The sequence below is a fragment of the Cervus elaphus genome, chromosome 25, assembly GCF_910594005.1.
Source record: "Cervus elaphus chromosome 25, mCerEla1.1, whole genome shotgun sequence".
Classification (NCBI taxonomy): Eukaryota; Metazoa; Chordata; class Mammalia; order Artiodactyla; family Cervidae; genus Cervus; species Cervus elaphus.
In genome coordinates this window covers 66,613,326-66,635,158 of record NC_057839.1, presented here as the reverse complement: position 1 = coordinate 66,635,158, position 21,833 = coordinate 66,613,326, and the positions used below count along the sequence as shown (strand labels likewise).

General features: G+C 48.1%; 2 protein-coding genes across 2 annotated transcripts in view; one reads left to right on the top strand and one right to left on the bottom strand.

Moving 5' to 3' along the window:
• The window catches only part of NSUN2 (NOP2/Sun RNA methyltransferase 2), a 35,840-nt gene extending 19,198 nt beyond the window's left edge, over nucleotides 1-16,642 (bottom strand). Inside the window, exons 1-7 of the mRNA XM_043887834.1 lie at nucleotides 16,422-16,642; nucleotides 16,167-16,324; nucleotides 14,755-14,859; nucleotides 7,804-7,909; nucleotides 4,608-4,679; nucleotides 3,760-3,844; nucleotides 1,832-2,024 (exon numbers count right to left, since the gene is read on the bottom strand). Coding sequence (XP_043743769.1) covers nucleotides 1,832-2,024; nucleotides 3,760-3,844; nucleotides 4,608-4,679; nucleotides 7,804-7,909; nucleotides 14,755-14,859; nucleotides 16,167-16,324; nucleotides 16,422-16,508 — 806 coding nt within the window. The 5' untranslated portion in view covers nucleotides 16,509-16,642. The remainder of the gene's footprint in view (nucleotides 1-1,831; nucleotides 2,025-3,759; nucleotides 3,845-4,607; nucleotides 4,680-7,803; nucleotides 7,910-14,754; nucleotides 14,860-16,166; nucleotides 16,325-16,421) is intronic.
• A 293-nt stretch (nucleotides 16,643-16,935) lies between these two features.
• SRD5A1 (steroid 5 alpha-reductase 1) overlaps nucleotides 16,936-21,833 on the top strand; it is a 36,942-nt gene continuing 32,044 nt past the window's right edge. The window contains exon 1 of the mRNA XM_043887835.1: nucleotides 16,936-17,519. Coding sequence (XP_043743770.1) covers nucleotides 17,233-17,519 — 287 coding nt within the window. The 5' untranslated portion in view covers nucleotides 16,936-17,232. The remainder of the gene's footprint in view (nucleotides 17,520-21,833) is intronic.

Genomic DNA, 21,833 nt, shown 5'->3' with positions numbered 1-21,833 from the left:
CAGCAATACCACTTCTGGGCATACACACTGAGGAAACCAGATCTGAAAGAGACACGTGCACCCCAATGTTCATCGCAGCACTGTTTATAATAGCCAGGACATGGAAGCAACCTAGATGCCCATCAGCAGATGAATGGATAAGGAAGCTGTGGTACATATACACCATGGAATATTACTCAGCCGTCAGAAAGAATTCATTTGAACCAGTCCTAATGAGATGGATGAAACTGGAGCCCCTTATACAGAGTGAAGTAAGCCAGAAAGATAAAGAACATTACAGCATACTAACACATATATATGGAATTTAGAAAGATGGTAACGATAACCCTATATGCAAAACAGAAAAAGAGACACAGAAATACAGAACAGACTTTTGAACTCTGTGGGAGAAGGTGAGGGTGGGATGTTTCAAAAGAACAGCATGTATACTATCTATGGTGAAACAGATCACCAGCCCAGGTGGGATGCATGAGACAAGTGCTCGGGCCTGGTACACTGGGAAGACCCAGAGGAATCGGGTGGAGAGGGAGGTGGGAGGGGGGATCGGGATGGGGAATAAGTGTAAATCTATGGCTGATTCATATCAATGTATGACAAAACCCACTGAAATGTTGTGAAGTAATTAGCCTCCAACTAATAAAAAAATTAAAAAAAAAAAAAAAAAGAGAGAAAAAAAAAAAAAAAGATATAACGGCTTTCAAACGACATCCCCTGCTTGTACTGTGGGAACTAAATTTCTGATTTCCTCAACTTACAACTCAGAGCCCACGAGGTCACATCATGGTCACAGTGTGGTATCTCTGATCACAAGAACACAGGGAGCTCAACCCAGTGCTCTGTGACCACCTGGAGGGGTGGGGTGGGGTGGGAGCCGGAGGGGGGGGACGGATATACACCCTCGGCTGAGTCACGCAAATGCATGGCAGAGGCCAGCGCTACATCATAAAGCAATTATCCTCCAATTTTAAAAAAGAGAATAAAAAACCCACAGGGGTGGGAAAACATCTAATCCAAAAGAAAACTAAAAACTTGCAATCTGATATAAAAAAAACAAATGCAGCTCATGACCTGTTTTAACTTTTCTGAAGAATTCTTCCGGTGTTTGACACACAGTCATACCGCCACTGAACTCTCCCACTAGCAGTAAATCTACCATTTGTTTAAACAAGACGGGACTTGATAACAATGCAGCCCACTTAAACGCTGCATTTAGAGCTAACAAAGTACGATGGCAGGTTTTGTACTAGTCTGGCTAAGTCATGTGCTCAGAGAGACATGTTTGACATCAGCACGTTTGACGTCACTGCCTCCGGGAACTTAGCCACTTTAGTTTTACTCTTTCCTTTTTGGAAAAACTCAGTAATTCAGCTATGCCTTGCAATTACTTTATTAGTAAACTCTATAAAAGTCTAACATAATAAAATTCAAAGAAAGGTATGTGTACAAATGCGTGAGTTCCCCAACCTTCATGGAAGCCCTGGGTGTCCCACACAGGACTCACCCGGTGTTAACAGCGATTATTTCGCTGTGACAGTGTCTACACTCACCCCGCACTCCTGGCACAACGCCTGCAACAAGGCTCGATGTGACGTCACTGCTCTCCGCTGTCGTCTTCACATTCCCTTTCAACCATTAAAATCGCCCCTCTCTGATCTCCTTGTTTATCACTAACACTGAGTTTCTGTTTTCTGATTTAGGCTCATACTGCCCCTCTCTTCAAACCAGCTGTGACCAGATTCACTACACACGCGTCCATGTGCAGCTTCACTTTAGACTCTCTCTGATTTGATTTTTCGAGGGGACTCTGAGCTTCCTGGCCTCCTGACGGTACCTGCAAGGGACGTCACAGAGGATGCGGTCGTAGAAGAGGACCTCCTTCCTGCCGTTGACGTCCATCTGCAGGCGCGGGATGCAGGACGCGTCGTGGTTGACCACCATGATGCAGGGGCTGCCCAGCCGCTTGGCCTGGTGCACCAGCAGGTAGCAGCGCTTGTTGTCCACGTCGTTAGCGATGACAAAGCCCTCTGGGAATGCAAAGGCACGGCATCGGATCAAATGAGCAGACATGGGGCAGTGCTCATCCCCAGGCTGGCAGGGGAGACCAGCAACCCAGCCTCAGACTTGCGGGAACTGGGGTCACAGCCCAGGAGAAGGAAGCGAGCGGCTTGGCAGGGATTTAAAGTCTCTTAAAATGTCAAAACTTCAAAATTCATCTCTCCAACAGTTCCTCTCTTTGGAGGGCTTATTCTGCCCAAACTATCTTTTCTACCACTGACTATTAACAAAAAAACAGAGGGTGAGGGGAGAAAGACGTGGAAACTAAGAGAATCTCCCAACAAGTGTTTAAAATAGGGCAGACGTGCTAGGGCTCCACTGTAGACCCTGAGAGTCAGTTCCCGGTGGGCAGGGACTGAGGTTCCTGAGGGCCCACAAGCTCAGATCTTTGCCATCGACCTAATGTTCTCCAAGTTCAAGACTGAAGCCTCATTTCCTATGTGGAGTCTGGAAATGTCACATAACTCACCTACCAGACGCTGGTGGGATTTGAACCTGGGGAGTCTGACAGAGGTTCTAAACTACATCCCCCTGCCTCTCACACAGGTAGTAACAGTCAGAAGAGAACCAAAACCCCAACGTGAGACGGGGACTCCCGAAAATTCAAACTGAAATCAACCTACTGGGGCCCCCGCTGGGGTCTGGTGGTTAAGACCCTGCCTCGCAATGCAGGGAACGTGGGTCCGAGCCCTGGTGGGAGACCTGAGATACCACACGCTGGGCGTCAACTCCTGGGCCCAAGCGCCATGGCAAGGGCAGGCGCACCGCGACGAGAGATCCCGCAGGACGCAACCAGGACGCGAGGCAGCCAGAGAGTTCCATCAGGCAGATTAAAAACAAAACAGAAATCTACCTATTCTGGCTTCAGAAAGAACCACCATGTGCTCTCACAGAAGCCATGCATGATGCTAAACTGAAGGCCCCTCCAGGGGGCACACAGGGCACATGTGACGGGCTTGCACAGTGCCCGGCTCTACCTTTAGAGACAGGAAACCCAGGCGCCTGACGCCCCCTGTCCAGTCAATTCCTAGGCAGGTTGAGAAGTCCCTGGTACCTGAGCAGGAAAAGGACAAACATCTTTTTTTTTTCCTCTGCATTCCTTAGTTTTAGTCATATAAAACTAAGTTGTTGTTTTTTTCTTAAGCCCAGAACTGATGATTACACAGCAAACTCGGTTTAAACTCTGTACTAGGGATTACAGAAGAACAATCCTGCTTGAGGACAGTTTCTCCTTCCTGAAAACCTTCTGACTGATCCTGATATCTCAGAATGTACATTATGGGAGTGGGTCTGGTAGGACCTTTCTGTTGTTAAGTTCTAATCCTTAATCCTAAAATGTAAATTGTGGGAGTGGGTCTAGTAAGATTTTTACAACCTTGAGACACTCTTTTATTTTAATAACCAATTGAAAAACGATATAATTCCCTTGCTAACACTAGCGAGGGGGGCACTCTCCCCCCTCTGTGTGGGGGGAAGTGTCAGAAGCTTTTCCTGTGTCAGAAGCTTTCCCTGTCCATTTCATACTTTAATAAAACTCTGCTACACAAAAGCTCTTGAGTGATCAAACCTGGGCCCTGGTGCCGAAGCTAAATCTTCTTTGGAGATCACATGGTTCACCATAAGCTATCACTGTGTTTGCTCTTTTCCTCGTCCACCACCCACCAGCGCAGCACCCCCACCCCTCAACCCCAGCCCCACACATACCTGGGAAGGGGACGTTCATGTCCGCGTGCAGCATTTCAATCAACTGTGTGGTCTTTGACCCAGGAGCCGCACACATATCTAAAATCTAGTGAAAAGCAAGAAAACGCTGGATGTTTTTCTTTACATAAATCAACCATCCTACATCTAACTTAGAACAATTTAAAATTATTTTTCGTTTCTACTTCAGGACCTAAGCACTTAGTTATGCAATAAATCTACAGCATGTGTTCTATTTAATTTCCTGGGATGCCCTAATATATATCGCCCCTGAATCACGAAAGGAGACAGATACTCGTGCCACAGGAAACGGGAACAAAACGGCACTAGAAACCAGCAGAAAAAGACATTCAGGGACGCTGAGTAAAGATTCTAGATGCAAAAAGCCTTGTAACAGAACACCACGGGGCAGAGTTCGCTGGGTTCCAAACTCAGTTTGGCCCCTGACGACTAGCTTCTAACTTTAAGTCAGTTACCTCCACTCTTCTTTGCTTCCTTTTCCTCATCTGGAAAAACAGGGACATCTACCCTCACAGGGATGTGTGTGCAATAAAGAATTAGCTCACAAAAAGAACACAGAACCATGGTCGGCATTCAACAAGCCCTCGGTATGTGTTCACTGGGATTTCAACCTGATTGAGTCAATCAGAAACAATGAAGATAAACTCAGCAATAAGTAAAAAAACTGAGCTATAAAAACTGCAAAAAAGAACCTAAAATAAAATATGTATCATTTTCCACTGCACCCAAAGTGAAAAGGAAAAATAAACGATGAACCATATTAAGATAAAAGGTCTCAACAAAACAGAGAGAGATGAACACCAGCATTTTCTATGCAAGGCTCAGAGTACCTTATGGTGTGGGTGGGCATTCAGCAACAGCGGTGGAATCATGCTGACAGCTTCTTGACGGCTGATGTTTCCCTTGGAAAATAAAATTTTTAAAAATCAGCAACGGCGTTAAAAACAGCAGAAAAAATTAATATTGGGCATTATTTCCAATGCACTAAAATACTGTATAACCATACACAGAACACCAAAGTTAGTACTATTGCGCATACAGCAAGTAAGACCCATTTTTCTACTAGTGGATAAATGGCCACTATCAAAAGACAGTAATCCCTGTCCATCAGAATGACATTCAGTTCAGTTCAGCTGCTCAGTCATGTCCAACTCTTTGCAACCCCATCACTGCAGCACGCCAGGCCTCCCTGTCCAGCACCAACTCCCAGAGTTTACCCAAACTCATGTCCATTGAGTCATGATGCCATCCAACCATCTCATCCTCTGTCGTCCCCTTCTCCTCCTGCCTTCAATCTTGCCCAGCATCATATCTTTTCCAATGAGCCAGCTCTTCACATCAGGTAGCCAAAGTATTGGGAGTTTCGGCTTTAGCATCAGTCCTTCCAATGAATATTCAGGACTGATCTCCTTTAGGATGGACTGGTTGGATCTCCTTGCAGTCCAAGGGACTCTCAAGAGTCTTCTCCAACACCACAGTTCAAAAGCATCAAATCTTCAGCACTCAGCTTTCTTTATAGTCCAACTCTCACATCCATACATGACTACTGAAAAAACCACAGCCTTGACTAGACGGACCTTTGTTGGCAAAGTAATGTCTCTGCTTTTTAACATGTTATCTAGGTTGGTTATAACTTTTCTTCCAAGGAGTAAGCGTCTTTTAATTTCATGGGTGCAGTCACCATCTACAGTGACTTTTGAGCCTCCAAAAATAAAATCTGCCACTGTTTCCACTGTTTCCCCAACTATTTGCCACTAAATGATGCCATAATCTTAGTTTTCTGAACGTTGAGATTTAAGGCAACTTTTTCACTCTTTCACTTTCATCAAGAGGCTCTTTAGTTCTTCTTCACTTTCTGCTGTAAGGGCGGTGTCATCTGCATATCTGAGGTTATTGGTATCTCCCAGCAATCTTGATTCTAGCTTGTGCTTGCTCCAGCCCAGCGTTTCTCATGATGTACACTGCATATTAAGTTAAATAAGCAGGGTGACAGTATACAGCCTTGACATACTCCTTTTCCTATTTGAAACCAGTCTGTTGTTCCATGTCTAGTTCTAACTGTTGCTTCCTGACCTGCATACAGATTTCTCAAGAGGCAGGTCAGGTGGTCTGGTATTCCCATCTCTTGAAGAATTCTCCAGTTTGTTGTGATCCACACAGTCAAAGGCTTTGGCATAGTCAATAAAGCAGAAACAGATGTTTTTCTGGAACTCTTGCTTTTATGATGATCCAACAGATGTTGGCAATCCTATCTCTGGTTCCTCTGCCTTTTCTAAAACCAGCTTGAACATCTGGAAGTTCTCGGTTCACGTATTGCTGAAGCCTGGCTTGGAGAATTTTGAGCATTACTTTACTAGCATGAAATGAGTGCAGTTGTCAGGTAGCTTGAGCATTCTTTGGCTTGTCTTTGGCATCAATGTGAGAATGACATTAGATCGTTAGAGACTCAAATACAACATGCACACAGGACAGAAAGCCCCCTAGAAGTGTCCCCTCACAGTTGAAACTGCAACTTCTATTTCTGGTGCTCCTGTCTCCAGGAGCAGCCCACACCTGCCCTGTACTCCTGGACACCGCCCCATCAACCACTGCCTCCCTGCCTCAGCAGAAGGCAGACAACAACTACACCTCCACACTAACCAGCCATCCTCACCACCTTCACCCGTGGGTCAGGACATCATCTATTTGAATGTTCGACTGTTCAAAGATTCTTTGAAAAATCCAGCACTTGTGACACGCACAACTCTATTTTAACAGCTTGGGACTGAACGCCCAACAAAAAGCTAAGAACTGTCAGCTACCAGGCAGGAGGCTTCTGCTCCTTCAGGACCTGGGCTTCCTGTGTGAACAGCCACCCTGCGCTCATCTTTCAACTCACACAGATGCATGATGACGGTCGGCCCAAGTGCAAACCTGCACTTTCTCCGACAGTTCACACACCCCACAGAGATTATACCTACACTTTCGCCGACAGTTCACATAACCCCTGGAGATTAAATGCCAAGCCAGAGAAGCCCTTTTTGCACAAGTCTGAGCAAAGAAGGGGGCACAGGCGGTGCCTAGCACCATGTACTCCTCAACATGGTGGGAGTGGGAACCCAGGCCAACAGGAGCCTGCCTACCAGGTACCCGAAGGGACAGGAAGCCTGAGAGCACACAGCTGTGGACGGAGGAGAGATTGGAACGGAGTGAGGTGAAGGGTTTCTAAACTGGCCATGGCTTCAAGGCAAGAATCGTGGGGAGCAAATGATCCTGTCAGGTGGACAGAGAAGCTCAGAGCAACAAGGAAATAAAAACCATCTGGTGACACCTAATTTCCTGGGCTAGCAAAAGGAGATCAGAAAAATAGGAAGGGGGAGCTTCCAATTTTAAATTTGAGACCGAAGAATCCAGAACTGAAAGGAAACCGCAAAGCCGACAACGCCCTTGGTTCCCGGGCACTCACTCGGTCATGCACTGTGTGTGGGGGCGGCTGTTTTGCTGGGGAAGATGTGGTGCTAAAGGTAAGAAGCTTAGTGACTGAACAGCAATCAGGGGTGGCTAAGGAACCAGGGGGCAAAGACCATGTCGTTTTACGAGAACCAAACCTGTCATATTCAGAGGCTGTTCTTCTGTCTGGCAAAGGTGGAGTATAGCACTTTTAATAAAATAAAGATGGCCATAAAAACCCATCACCTTCTCTGCAAGAAAGGCACCCGGCATGTGCACACCAAAAGGACACAATAGCAGACGGAACGTGCTCCAAAGTGGGGTGCGGGGAGCAGAGCGCTGCGCCCAGCCGTGGCTGCAGCACCCGACACCAGAAGCCACGCTGACAACCATGCCGGCGCCCCCGGGCTTCTGCATGATCAGAGGAGCTACTAACTCAACCTACATTACCAGACGTTACGGGGCGCGCACAGTGAGTTCAGGGTGCTTTTCTGCGTGCCTTATCTACCCAATCACTGCCAGTGGCAGGCATGGCTGAGATAAAACTGCGATACTCAGGCTTTAAGGAGACCAGCAAGACTGAAGTCATCTACTCACAGATTCCGTCTCGCTGACCAGAAACTGGTGAAACTTTTCCAGCTGTGGAGACTTTCTCAAGATTTTTCGACTTAAATTTGTGTGCCAGGCAAGTTCTTCAGGATACCTGCCCGAAAGGAAAGTAAAACATGTATGGGTTACACAGATTAAAGTGGGCTCTTCACAGCGCCTTGATTATACAGGTCATGGGCCAAATGAGATGCCCAGCCACATTGTGGCTGCTCACACCCCTGCCCCTTCCTCCAAGGATGAGCGCAGGACACAGAAGCTCGCTGAGACTGGACCCAAACAGCCCCAGGCGCTGAGGGACACAGCGCTGAACGTGACTGAGGAACTGTGCCAATGAACGGCCGAGAGCAGGGGAAGAGGGGAGACCCCGATGCCCCAACTCTCCACCGTCGTAACTTCAGGGCACAGAGCCCAAGAGAAGGCGTACAGAGACAAACTACAGTGCGGATCACACAGCATGAAAACAATGCCGGAGGGCAGCTATCAGAAAGTCCAACATTTGATTACAGGTTTTTTTTTTGCTGTATTTTTCACTATTTCTCAAACCAAGCAGTCCAATAATATTGTGAAATATTCTATATACCCCCAAACCTTGGAAATCAAAAACATATTAATCTGAGGTCCCAGACTGACATTTACACAGACCGAAGAACAAAGCATCTCCTGCCGTCTCTGTAAACACACGTGAATGGTGTGTAGCGAGGCCATCACAGACGAGGAGGTGGGCGGCTCCGTCACCGGCCCGTGCGCCTGTCCACCCGCTCAACTCCGGCAGCACGGGTCAGCACACGGACAGGACACGCGGGGCCACGCTCGGCGTCACGTGGCACTCGGTGACAAGCCGTACTGCGCGCAGCGTTCAGTCTGAGGTATAAGGATGAGCTCAATTTAACAACGCAGAGTCACAAAGTTGCCATGCATCAAAGTGCAGCTAAGGTGACAGCCGTGAAAATGGAATGGCATGTTTGAAAAACACCACGTTTGCTTTGAAAATCTGAGTGACTATCTGACAGAGACAAACTGAGGCTTAAGACTTGAAGAAACTGCTCAATGGTCATTTTATCATGAGCTATATCTGATGAGTGCTTTCCACCAAATTATGAAGACTAAACTGGCTGAACCTGTTCACGGCCACCTTCCAAGTATCCTGGAACTTTGTTTCTATTTCTTATGCTTGCTTCCCTCTTGAATATGTAACCTGTTTCAATACAAAACCAAATGCAATCATACTCATTAGGCAACTTTAAAAAGCGTTTAGCTTTAACTGCTCCCTGTGGCCTCACTAGAGGTGAATGGCAGGGATTCCTCTGGGTTGGCTCCAGCTGAGCTGAGAGGAACCTCCAGCCCCTCAGCAGCCTTTGTGTGTATTTATGTGCTTGCGCTCAATCATGTCCAACTCTTTGTGGCCTCATGGACTGCAGCCCGCTGGGCTCCTCTGTCCACGGGACTTCCCAGGCAAGAATACAGGCCCTTGGGGATAGCCAAACATCTGCTTTCTTAAGATTCCTGGCAACGGAATTGTCTGTGATCAACGATAGCACACATGCCAGTAACTACCTTATCAAACCACCAAACATCACTAATTTGAATGCTGCCTGCCATTATTTATTGTACAAGGCTGAATTTTCATTTTCTAATAGACAGCAGACTCTAGGTATAACTTGAGGGAATATTTCTTTATGCACTTTATTGGTTAAGTTTCTAGCAGTTAAAAATGTAAATTTACTATTACAAGAATAAAATTTGACTCTAAGTTATAATTATGAAAGCTCTTCATCTTATGAGAAAATTACTTAAGAACTTTCAAACAAATACAAAGACTGAGTTGAAAACTCTCTCTGTATACAACATCTAGGATAAACCATCAACTCAGACAATTAAAAAGAACATAAACAGAATAACAAGGTGCATTTGCAACAAATGATTGTCAAAACAATGCTTTCTAAAAAATGTTTTAACCCCTCACAATTTCAAGTTTATGAAAGGTAAGAAAAAAAAAATGAAATCTGCCCAAGTCCTATACTTAACATTCCTTCTAGAAAACCTGGTCCCCCAAAATATTTCTCCTACATCCCACTATGTCTCAAAAGGTTAAAACAATATTAAGATCTATTTCTGCAATTTCCACAATATAAAGAACCACCAGAAAGTATTTTAAGTTTCTGCTTTATTTACTGATTTATGGGTATCCCACACCTGACCAGTGAATTTAACATTTATAGAATAAAACTGTCTCACAGTTGTCACTGATAATGAAAAAAGGGTGAGTATTAGGAACTTGTATCTTACAACATGTTGCTCAGACCCCTCAGCTGTGTTCAGAAAACCGGATCAAACAGTATCGTGAAGAGAAGGCCCAGCTGTTAGTGGCGTGACTCCTTGCATTCTTCACCCACAGGGCCTTACCTGCAGGGCCTTTCCAAGAGGTCTGGAACTGACTGGTCCTGCCCCCAGATCCGAAGTTCAACAATCAAGAATGAAAAATAGCCATTAAACATTTAATGGGCCAGTTAAACCAAAGTCCGACTGTAGTCAGCAGAGAACAATAAAAACAGCGAGACTAATTCCATATGGGTTGGGACTGTGGAAAAAAACACCAGGACAGCCCAGAGAGACACCCTTTCCCCAGGGGGCCGGCTCTCCAGCTCCTCTTTCTGCCCAGAGGCAGAGAACAGGCAGAGGCGGCCGCATCTGAGAAGCTGCACTTCTGGACACAGAGTGGAAGGAATAAATGTTTCCAGGTGACTGTGTGAGGCAGCAAACGCAGGGAAGATTATTATGCATAGAAATGTGCAAAGACAACCTTAAACTTGCTTTTGAAAACATCAGATGACCCCAACATCAAGCACCAGGGCCATCCATCAAACCTCCAAACCATGGCGCGGGCCAAGAGCTCAGTGTACACCCCGGTGACTGAGGGGGACCCGCCCGTCACGGGACAGTCGCCACGCTTGGCGACGCTGCAGACACAGCGGGGGGCACCATCCTTACCCGCTGGCCTCAGCACCTGGCTTCGAGTCCTTTCCCTGTTCTCTACCAGTCACGCTTCTAAACTCTGATTAAAACTGTTTAACAAAAGAGCCATCATGGAATTTTTTGGTGTAATACTGCAGACTTATTCCTGTATCCCAGAAACGCGCTCTACAATGGTGACATTTGGTTTTGATCTGATTTAAGCATCTGGCCACTCCGTACTCATTCCACCGTGGATGCTGTGCACATCTGTGATACGGACACTGAACATCCAAACAGCCAATAAAAGAATGAAAAGCAAGCAAACGCACAGACCAGGAACAATGAGAACCTCATTTTGGCTTGTGATGACCAAAGGTTAGCCAAAAAGAAAAGATACATCAAACACTTGAACAGTCAAAACTTCAAAAGCTGTCGGGAAACGGTGGTTAAATTCATTTCTTCAAGCAGAAAGTGAAGAGGAACTAGAGCACCTTGATGAGGGTGAAAGGAGAGTGAAAAAGCTGGCTTAAAACTCAACATTCAAAACAAAGATCGTGACATCCAGTCCCATCACTCCACGGCAAACAGAAGGGGAAATTGGAAACAGTGACAGATTTTATTTTCCTGGGCTCCAAAATCAGTGCAGACAGTGACTGCAACCATGAAATTCAAAGACACTTGCTCCTTGGAAGAAAAGCTATGACAAACCTAGACAGTGTATTAAAAAACAGAGACAGACCCCGCCCCACCCCGCCCCAGCTCCCGCAGGCACGCCAGGCCACTCGGGGTCCCGGAAGCCCTCCGGGCCCCGGGCCGGGCCAGACGGGTGCTGGCCGGGGGCGGCAGTGTGCGGGGCCGGGGCGGCGTCGGCTGGCCTCCGAGCTGCAGGCCCTGGGCGGCCGGAGTCCAGTCGCGGGTTGTGCGGCTCAAGTGCAGACCCTTCTAAGCCCCTCTCGGGAAGGCGCACTGTGCCTTCACCCACTCGAGAGGGCGCCTGGTGCCCACGTGCCGCAGCGCGAGCCCTGAGAACAGGGCTCTCTTGGCTTTCCGCCTAAACCAGGGGATACCAGCCTCTTTCTCTCTCTTGCTCTCAGGACCACTAGGTTCCGGTCCATTCAAGGACCAACAAGTGGCACCCAGATACACGTGGCAGATTCGGACGGAGCGACCCCCAGGGCCTATTGAGGCTGAATGTACTTAAGACTGACCTCCTCAGTTCCCTGGGAACAGCTTTAACCCCAACTGTGGCATCTATACTGGAAATCAATAGACAGCTGAAGAATATCTTCAAGACTTCGTCGATTGTGGCTAATAAGAATGTACTTAAGACTGACCTCCTCAGTTCACTGGGAACAGCTTTAGCCCCAACTTTGGCATCTATACTGGAAATCAATAGTCAACTGAAGAATATCTTCAAGACTTCGTCGACTGTGGCTAATAAGTGGCTTAAAACAGTTGAAGAAACTACAAAAGGTTTATTTGGTCTCCATTTTAAACTGGATCGTAAGAAGGCAGTTGATCAGCATAATGCAGAAGCTCAAGATGTTTTTGGCAAAAACTTGACTAGTCTGTTTAATGATATAGAAGAATGAATTAAGGATGGCAGCATGAAACAAACGGCCATGCTAGAAGTTCACAAGACCTTGTTTGAATGTACTTAAGACTGACCTCCTCAGTTCCCTTTAGCCCCAACTTTGGCATCTATACTGGAACTCAATAGTCAACTGAAGAATAGCTTCAAGACTTTGTCGATTGTGGCTAACAAGGTAATGAATATTCTTCGCACCTCAAATTGTTAAGAAAGAAACTCCATCTGAATTCAAGGGACCCAGGACTTGTTAACTGAGAAGTATCTACATGCAGAACCTGTGGGTTATGAGAAGGAATTTGGAGGAGGGAGGAGAGAGGATGCTGTGGTCAGGATGCTGACAGTTGATGTGGTCAGCAGAATCATGGCTAAGAAAAAGGAGAGGAAATGATCTTCAAGCATCAAAGCATCAGTAGTGGTCTATCATATGGTGTGTGTCCATATGTGGTCATACGTACATATGTATGCATACCTGCCTAAATAAGGATAATAAAATACTCCTGCGTGCGTGCCAAAAAAAAAAAAAAACAACAAAAAATAGAGACATCACTTTGCCAACAAAGGTCCATCTAGTCAAAGCTATGGTTTTTCCAGTAGTCAGTATGGATCTGAGAATTGGACCATAAAGAAGGTTGGGGTCCAAAGAACCAACACTTTCAAATAGCATCACTAACTCAACGGACAAAAATCAGAGCAAATTCCAGGAGACCTCGAAGAACAGGGAAGCCTGGTGTGACATAGTTCATGGGGTCACAAAGAGTCAGATGTGACTGAACAACAAACTGCCAGGCAATGCTGGTTCAATTCACATTTTTATAGTAATCATTTAAAATGTGGTGGTGTCCTTTTGTGAGAAATCTCAGTACCTTAAAGTTGATACTCTGCAATGCGTAACTATTAACCACTTCGACTTCCATAGCCCAAGCCTTGAGACTCTTCGGAGTCCCTTGGACTGCAAGCAGATCCAACCAGTCCATCCTAAAAGAAATCAGTCCTGAATGTTCATTGGGAAGAACTGATTTTGAAGCTGAAACTCCAATACTTTGGCCACCTGATGCAAAGAGCTGATTCCTTTGAAAAGACCCTGATGCTGGGAAAGATTGAAGGTGGGAGGAGAAGGGGACAACAGAGGATGAAATGGTTGGATGGCATCACTGACTCAATGGTCACGAGTTTGAGTAAACTCCAGGAGATGGTGATGCACAGGGAGGCCTGGCGTGCTGCAGTCCACGGGGTCGCAAAGAGCCGGACACGACTGAGCGACTGAGCTGAGCTGAAATAACGGCCCTGGCCATGGCACCACCATGGTTTGTGCCTGACTCTCTGGGCCATTCACGAGACGGACGGGACCGCTTTCACACTCCTGAACTGGATCAAGACACACAGATGAGCCACGAGACACCAACAGGACAGTGAGGATAAAAGGAGGGAGAGCGTGGGCCCTGGAGACAGAGACAGACAGGACAGCTGACGCAGCCCCTGCTGAGCCTTTTCCAGGAGAGGAGCTATGATGTGATTTATAGTCACGGGAATTCCACTCATCTTGTGTGACTTTGGGTGATGTCGAGGAGTTCGAAATGGAGTCACAGTGGCCAATGTGAACCTGCATGAGGACTGTTCGGAAACATCCACTGTTTGGTAACATCTAGAAAGACACCATGGGAGCAGAAAGGGTGACTGATAAAGAGGCAGTCTCAGATTATCACTGTTAAGACACCCATTGACGGACAGGGGCTTGAAGGTTCTTTGTCAAAGGACCTGATGCTGCAAGATGAAGGAACTGTTTCAGATAGACAGACGCCACTGGAGGCGCTGTCAGAGCAGGCGGGGACTTCCAGCTCACACCTGTCCCAAGGCCCAACTGCAGGCAGGGGACCGACACTCATGCCGAGACGCCTCCTCCATCACCCCCTTTCCTTTCCTTCTCTGCGTGACTAACTTCTGTTGTGTAGTGTGTTCGTATGCAGTAAACCAAGCAATCAGCAAAATGAAATGTTGGCTACACTCCAGAGGTCTCCCAGGCTCTGACTGTCATCTGGTCTTATGCTGGGCCCTGCAACAAAACATTACGTCTGCAACAGTTCTGACATGAAGACAAGGGGTTTAAGTAGAAATGGTGGAAATGGTAACATCAAGGAAGAAAAGAAGCTGGACTGACTGGGAAAAATTGATGGAAATCAAGACTTCAACACACAGCGTGCAAATCACAAAGGAAAACCTGCACACGGGTGTGAAGTAACAGCGAAAAAAGCACTGGGAATAAGAATAGGAAAATGTCTTGAGAGTACATTTAGGTTCTTTCATGCCAACATCATATGGGTTACCAAGAAATAAATTCAAGTGACAAAGATTAAAAGCCCAGAGAAATATCCAACAGGATGAAGCCCTGTTATACCTACCAACTCAGGGGCTGTGGAACTTCAACTTTCTGCCCATCCACCTCCAGGTCCTCCAGTTCCTTGAAATACTTGTTCTTTAAGCAATGGAGAATCTCTTTTGCATGGCTATCAAAAAAATTTTTTAGAAGTTTCAAATCAATCTGGAAAGCTAATTCAATACATTTTATCTCTTTATAAACCTAAGATTGAGTTTTGTAACAAAAGCCATCCTTGTGTGCAGTGAAGACATTCTTTAATTACTACCATTTTACTGCATTCTTTTGAAGTTTGAACAATCCTTGTCCTTTAATCTCTAAAAGGTGAAAAACTAAATATAATACTATTCTACTCCTCTCCTAAACATTCCTGAAGTTCCATTTTCACTTGCAGATCACCTTCAAAAGGTACAACTGCAACCATATTCTTAAACTTACACACTAAAGGTTCATAAGGAAGAAACAACGTGATTAAATGACATCTCTAAGCTTGTTTCAAAGAAGACCAGGGAAATAGGACATAAACACAATTCAGTCCTAAAAGCCATTTTGCCCAGCAGAGGCACATTAAAGGACTAATACAACCCACAGTAGGGACGTTCCCTGGCGGTCCACTGGTTAAGACTCATTTTTCCCAATGCAGGGAGTGCAGGTTTGATCCCTGATCTGGGAACTAAAATCCCACATGCCATGGGCCGAGGGCAAAATATTCGTAATAGACATTTTCAATAAATTAAATAACCCACAGTAAACTTTAAACATCACAAAGTGGAAAATCCACATGTAATAGACTCCCCACCCCAAAACTGCACATAAAAAGGTATGAAGCACAGCTGCACCTGCAGGGGATACTTGAAATTTACCTTTAATTTTCACCCATCATTCCAGTGCCCCCTCCTCCACTTACTCCCTACTTCCAAGGATAAATATCCTGCTCAACAGCTGATAGGGAAGAGCTGAGTACTGCCTCCTGTCTCCTTGCTTGACTATAGTGCAGTAAAGCCTTTTCGCTTTCTGCAAGACTGCTGCCTCGGTATTTGGTCTTTCCATTGTGCAGCTAGCAATAAGCCCACGTGCTCAGTTACACAACTCCAAATAAAAAAAAAAATTAAGACAGAGAACACCATAAGCTTCACTTAAAACTCACTAATGTCACAGGTTCTCATGTGTTCTAAAGGGTGGAGCATCGTCAACGGGCCCCCAAAGAGTCAACTGCTTCTCAGCTTGCACGCTCGTTTCTGATTCTAACCTCCCAACTTGCCAGGTCCTTCTCCCCGTACTCCGTTGGGACACCCGTGCTCCCTCCTCTCAAGGCCTCCAGGCTCTCGCATCCACACCGCTGACGTGTGCTTCTTGGGAGAAATACACCTGCGTTTTAAACCCGGGGCATTCTAAACCCCCACTTTCCGAGAAACGTGAAAGGCACGACCCCCTTACCTCTTGTAACCGGTAATTCTTAAAGTGGCCGGGAGAGGCTCCCTGAGCGCTCCCATGAACTGGTCCCACTCGCCCTCGGGCACGATCTTGAGCTCCTGGTAGTAGTGCTCGAATAGCTTGTTCTCCTTGACGATCTCGGGGTAGCCGCCTTCCCAGCCCTGAGGAGTATGAGAAACTTGGCACCCGGGGCCGCGAAGCCGCCCCTCGCCGCCCCGCAGGCCTCGGGGCCCCGGCCCGCCCTCCCCCGGCTCCTACCGCCCCATTGCGCTTTCCGCCGTCCTCCGCGCTCCCGGGCCGCTGCTGCTGCTGCTGTAGCCGCCGGCCCCGCGACCGCCGCCCCATGGCCCACGCGGCCGCGCACGCCGCCCGCACAGCGCGACCCGCCACCGTCGGCCGCTAGCACTTCCGGGCTGCAGCTCGAGGACCCCGCGAGTCCACGCATGCGCCTCCCCGGCACCTGCAGGGAGGGAGAGACCTGCAGGAGCGCAAGGATTTCCGCGCCGGCTCAGGCAGCGATGCGGGCAGCCCGAGGTCGCGCGTGCGCACCGCAGCGACGACGCTCGGTCTGGGAGGGCCCGGGGTGGGCGGGGGCCTGGTGGGCGGGGCTCTAACCACGTGGGCGGGGCGGGCGGGCGTCCCGCCCGGTCCTCGGCGCGCACCCAGGACTAGGTAGACTGTCAGGGGGTGCCCGGAATGGGCGGGGCCTAGAGGGCGGGGGCCTGGTGGGCGGGGCTCTAGGCGCGTGGGCGGGGCGGGTCCCCGGCGCGCACTCAGGACTGGTGAGACGGTCGCGGAGGGCCTGGAGTGGGCGGGGCTCTGGCCGTGTGGGCGTGGCAAGCGGGCGCCCCATTCCATCCTCGGCGCGCACCCAGGACTAGAGACGGGTGGCGCGTGGCTCCGGGGCCGCCCGCACGGGGCGGATCCGGGCCCAGGGCTCTGACAGCGGGCGCCGGCCTCAGGCAACCGCGCCTCCCGCCCCCCACAACACCCCGCCCGCAGCCGCCGCCGCCCTATATGTGGCCCGACGCAGCCGCCGGGCCATGGAGCACGCCTGCCGTCCCCCACCATGGAGCTGGCCGAGCGGTTCCTGCTGGACGCGCTCGCCTACCTGGAATGCGCCCTGGGCGTCGTGTGCTATGTGCTGCTGAAGCTGCGGGGCTCGCCCTACGGGCGCTACGCGTCGCCCGGCTCCGCCTTTGGGCTGCCGGCGCGGGCCGCCTGGGCGGTGCAGGAGCTGCCCTCGCTGGCCCTGCCGCTCCTCGCGTGCGCGGGCGCGGGCGCGCCGGCCGAGCGCCTCAACCGCTGGCCCAACTGCATCCTCCTGGCCATGTTCCTGGTCCACTATGCGCAACGGTAAGAGCGGGCGGCCCCGCGCTTCCCCCAGCCGCCCCAGGTGCGCCCCCTTCTCCCCGCCGCCCCGCTGCGCCCCCTTCTCCCCGCCGCCCCTGGTTGGTGCGCCCCCTTCTCCCCGCCGCCCGCGCTGCGCCCCCTTCTCCGCGCCGCCCGGGGTCGGCTCCCCGCACCTGTGCACCAGGGCCTGGCGCCTCTCCTTGCGCCCCTGCTCTCTCTCCCCCAGCGCCCTTTTCCTACTTTTCTAGTTCGTCGTGGACTCTTTGTTGAGGGTGGAGGATCGTCTCTCCCAATCAGATGATCACTTGCACCTTGGGGGACTGGTTTCCTACAACTACTGAATGGGTCACATTCAGGCACTTTCTCCACTACAGTATAGGCAGGTGCCCCCAGCACTGTGGAAGCAGCCTTCCAAGAAATGAGCGGTAAACACACCTAAGGTCTTTAAGCTGACTTCCAGATGTTTGGTTTTTGTGAAGAAGGCTCAATGGCTGTGTCTGTACTCTTCAGGTCTGTAACAAGCTGGGACTCTCTCCAGGTCTTAGGTTTTGGCTTTTGCACAGCTTAAGGGCTTCCCTGGAGGTTCATCTGGTAAAGAATCTGCCTGTATTGCAGGAGACCTGGGTTTGATTCTTGAATGGGGAAGATCCCCTGGAGAAGGGAATGGCAACCTACTCCAGTATTCTTGCCTGGAGAATCCACATGGCCAGAGGAGCCTGGTGAGCTACAGTCCATAGGGTCGCAAAGAGTCGGGCACAACTAAGCGACTGACACTTTCACACTTTTGCATAGCTAAACCAAAAGACTGCTCGAAAGCTTAAAATCAAAATTTGAAAATTTGTATTCAGACTTCGAAAGGCTGCCCAGTTAAAAGGGGTGTTCTCTGCACATCAGGGACCTGAGCTCAACTGCTTTGGGAACGTGGGCAGGTTACTTGACCTCTCTGGTTGTGGGTCCCACCTTAGGACACCCACTTCACAGAGCAGTAGAAGACATCAGTGCGGATGTCTCTGAGCCTCTCTTGAGCCACTGGGCAGCTGCATCCCAGTCTGCTTTTAAGTTTTAAGCAGACACTGGAAATGGTCAGTCAGTGCTCCACAAAGTCTTTCTGAGTGCTCTGTACCTGACAGTCCTAGAGAATCCCAGTAAGCAAGCTCGCTAACAGACCCATCAGTGTGTTCCCAGTCACATCCAACTCTTGGCAACCCCATGGACTGTAGCCCGCCAGGCTCCTCTGTCCATGAAATTCTCCAGGCAAGAATACTGCAGTGGGTAGCCATTCCTGTTTCCAGGGGATCTTCCCGACCCAGGGGCTGAACCCAGGTCTCCTGCATTGCGGGCAGATTCTTTACCGTCTGAGCCAGCAGGGAAGCCCAAGTTTGCCATAAGTCCATACCAAAACAGGGAGCTGATCGATGACTTGCAGCACTTAAACCTGGCCAGTAAGTTCGTTCATGAAGAGAGGAAACCTCTACAGCGAGGCTGCGGCCCACAGTTGTTCATGTTACTGTACACGTAGCCAGGTGGTTTGAGGACATTTATGTTTTCCAAACTTTCCAACTTGCGCAAACTCCAGGAGACGATGAATGACAGGGCTGCCTGGTGTTCGGCAGTCCATGGGTTGCAAAAAGTCAGACTTGACTGAGCGACTGAATGACGACAAGTTTTCCAAATAGAAGAGATAAACATCTTCCATTCTACCCAAGCAGCTAATTTATTCAACGGTCATTTGACCTAAGTCAGTGAGCACTGTCGACTAAAAAAAGATGTACAACTTGAGAGTTGCGAGTGAAGTTTTATTTGGGGCAAAATGAAGAAAGTAGCCCGGGAGGCAGCATCTCAGATAGCTCTGAGAGACTGCTCCAAAGCGGTAGTGGGGGGAAATCAGTATATAAGGTTTTGGTGAAGGGGGAGTTCAATGCCATGAAGCATTCATTTTACAAAAGGTTTTTGTTAGTCATGAGGATCTGATGTCACCATGAAGGGATTTAGTGCTTTCTCTAGATATGAGGAGATGCAAAGATTGAGATCATAAAATCTGTTCCTAAAAACATCCAACTATCTAAAGACCTGTCCCACCAGATTCCCCGGAGCACAGAGTGCCTCACCCCGCCCTGAGCTCCCTCAGGGGGTGGTGAAGGTCAGCAGCTATAGCAGCCTGGGGTTCAATTTCCCTGAAGGCAGATGGCAGTGATCTTGGTAAGTTGCCAATTTGTAGTTGACACGTTCCCCTTGTGGTCATAAATCTGGCTACACTGGGGGTGCATTTCACTGTCCCAGCTGAGCTACCAGGGAAGTCCACTGGGGGGGGCATTTCATAACCATTTTGTCCCGCCTTGGTGGGAAGGCTCGGTCCCAGTTCTGAAGAAGGTTTTTGCTGATAAGCCGAAACCAGTGTGCTATTACTGGACCAGGTCTTAATAGACAAAGATGTCGGGACACCTGTCTTCTAGTTATGGTCCAGGAAAGTATTCCCTCTCGTTGCATGAAAATACCTAGAGTTACACTATTGCAATCATTGATCGTATATCGAGCTATACGTTTGATCGTATATACGAGCTATACGTTTGATCAACTGCTTCAAGTCTAGTCATCAGTTTCATTGGAGGCTCAGTCATATACCTGGTAATACAAGAAATAATAATCTTGTGAAACAAGCAAAAAGCAAATGGTATAGTTAATAACATTAGTGGAATTAAAAGTAAATAGTTTAGCCATGAGCCTCCCACAGCAAACCAGTTTTTTTTTAAAAGATCGTCAAGACTAGGGAATGGGTCACTTAAAGCAGAAATCTGATTTTTCATATGGTTCACCAAATGTGTTATATTAGAGAATTCATCAGGTATAAAAATGTAGCATTCAGTTTGAATTATGGCGCAGGTGCCTCCCTGAAATGCTGTAAGGATGTCAGGGGCCATGCGTTTGTGTAGCACTGCCTTTTTCATCATAGAGATCTCAGAATTCAGTAGGCTAATAGCCTGATTACTATCATTTAAAGCTTATCAAAGTTGTTAAGGCTTGCTACTGCTGAGTCACTTCAGTCGTGTCCGACTCTGTGCGACCCCGTCCCTGGGGTTCTCCAGGCAAGAACACTGGAGTGGGTTGCCATTTCCTTCTCCCATGCATAAAAGTGAAAAGTGAAAGTGAAGTCGCTCAGTCATGTCTGACTCTTCGCGACCCCATGGACTGCAGCCTACCAGGCTCCTCTGTCCATGGGATTTTCCAGGAAAGAGTACTGGAGTGGATTGCCATTGCCTTCTCCGTGTTAAGGCTTAGATATGGCCAATTACATCCTTTAACCCCATTGAAGGCACGTGTGCATGAGCACACGTGCGTGCGTGCACACACACACACACACAAGCTGCTAAGTGGTCATACCAGTAGAATACAGATCCTTGACCCACTGGGATCATACCAATGGTAGATTGGTTGGGGTTACCTCTAATTTGTTAACGTGTATGACCTTAAATTCATGGGAATCCCAGGCTACACCTTCGTATTGATCCCTGTAGCTGTGACAGCCATAAATTAGTGCCACAAACCCTCTGAGTTCCATACCAATCACTCTCTGTAAGGGTAATAGTAGACATAGTTCGTAAAACACCCAGTCTTGTCTCATAATTACCAGGTTGATCATTTTTAGTATGATTTAAGCCTTCCCAACATAGAGGAGCTTTTAAACTAAAATGACCATAGCCTGGTATTAACCATGTAGATCGACCCCATAACTGTGAGAGTTTTCCTTTTAATAGATGAAAGGTTAATTTTTTATAGAGACTTAGCTTGTCACTCCAACTGAATTTGAATGACCATTAGAGAAAACTTAAGTGTATGGCCAGCATCAGAGCAGATATTATTAATTGGCCAGGTGAGAGGATCCCATCTAGTAATATCATGAATAGACAAAACAGGACTAAACATTCATCTAAAATAAATTTCCTAGTGGGTATCCAATCAGAGCCCTAGAGAGCAGAAATCCATCAAGGTAACCCAGAAGTACTAGACACAGGTAACTGGCCACAACCCAACAATTGGATTGAGTTTTAAACTATCTTTGACTCATGTCCATGGTAAAAAACGTTTGATTGATAGGCATAGGTCCAAGGAATCAAGAAGACGTTATAAATGATCATACAAGTCAGATGAGCATCTTGGGCAAGCTGTCTACTTCTGATGTCCTCTTCTTCTCGTCCTAGTGGAGTGTAATTTCCTCTGTTTTAAGGTGAGTTTGAGGTCAGCAGGCGTCTCTGGTCAGCAGACCAGTCCAGCTTAGGGGCCTTTGGAAGTGGGAGTTAACCCAAGAGTCAATTTCCCTTC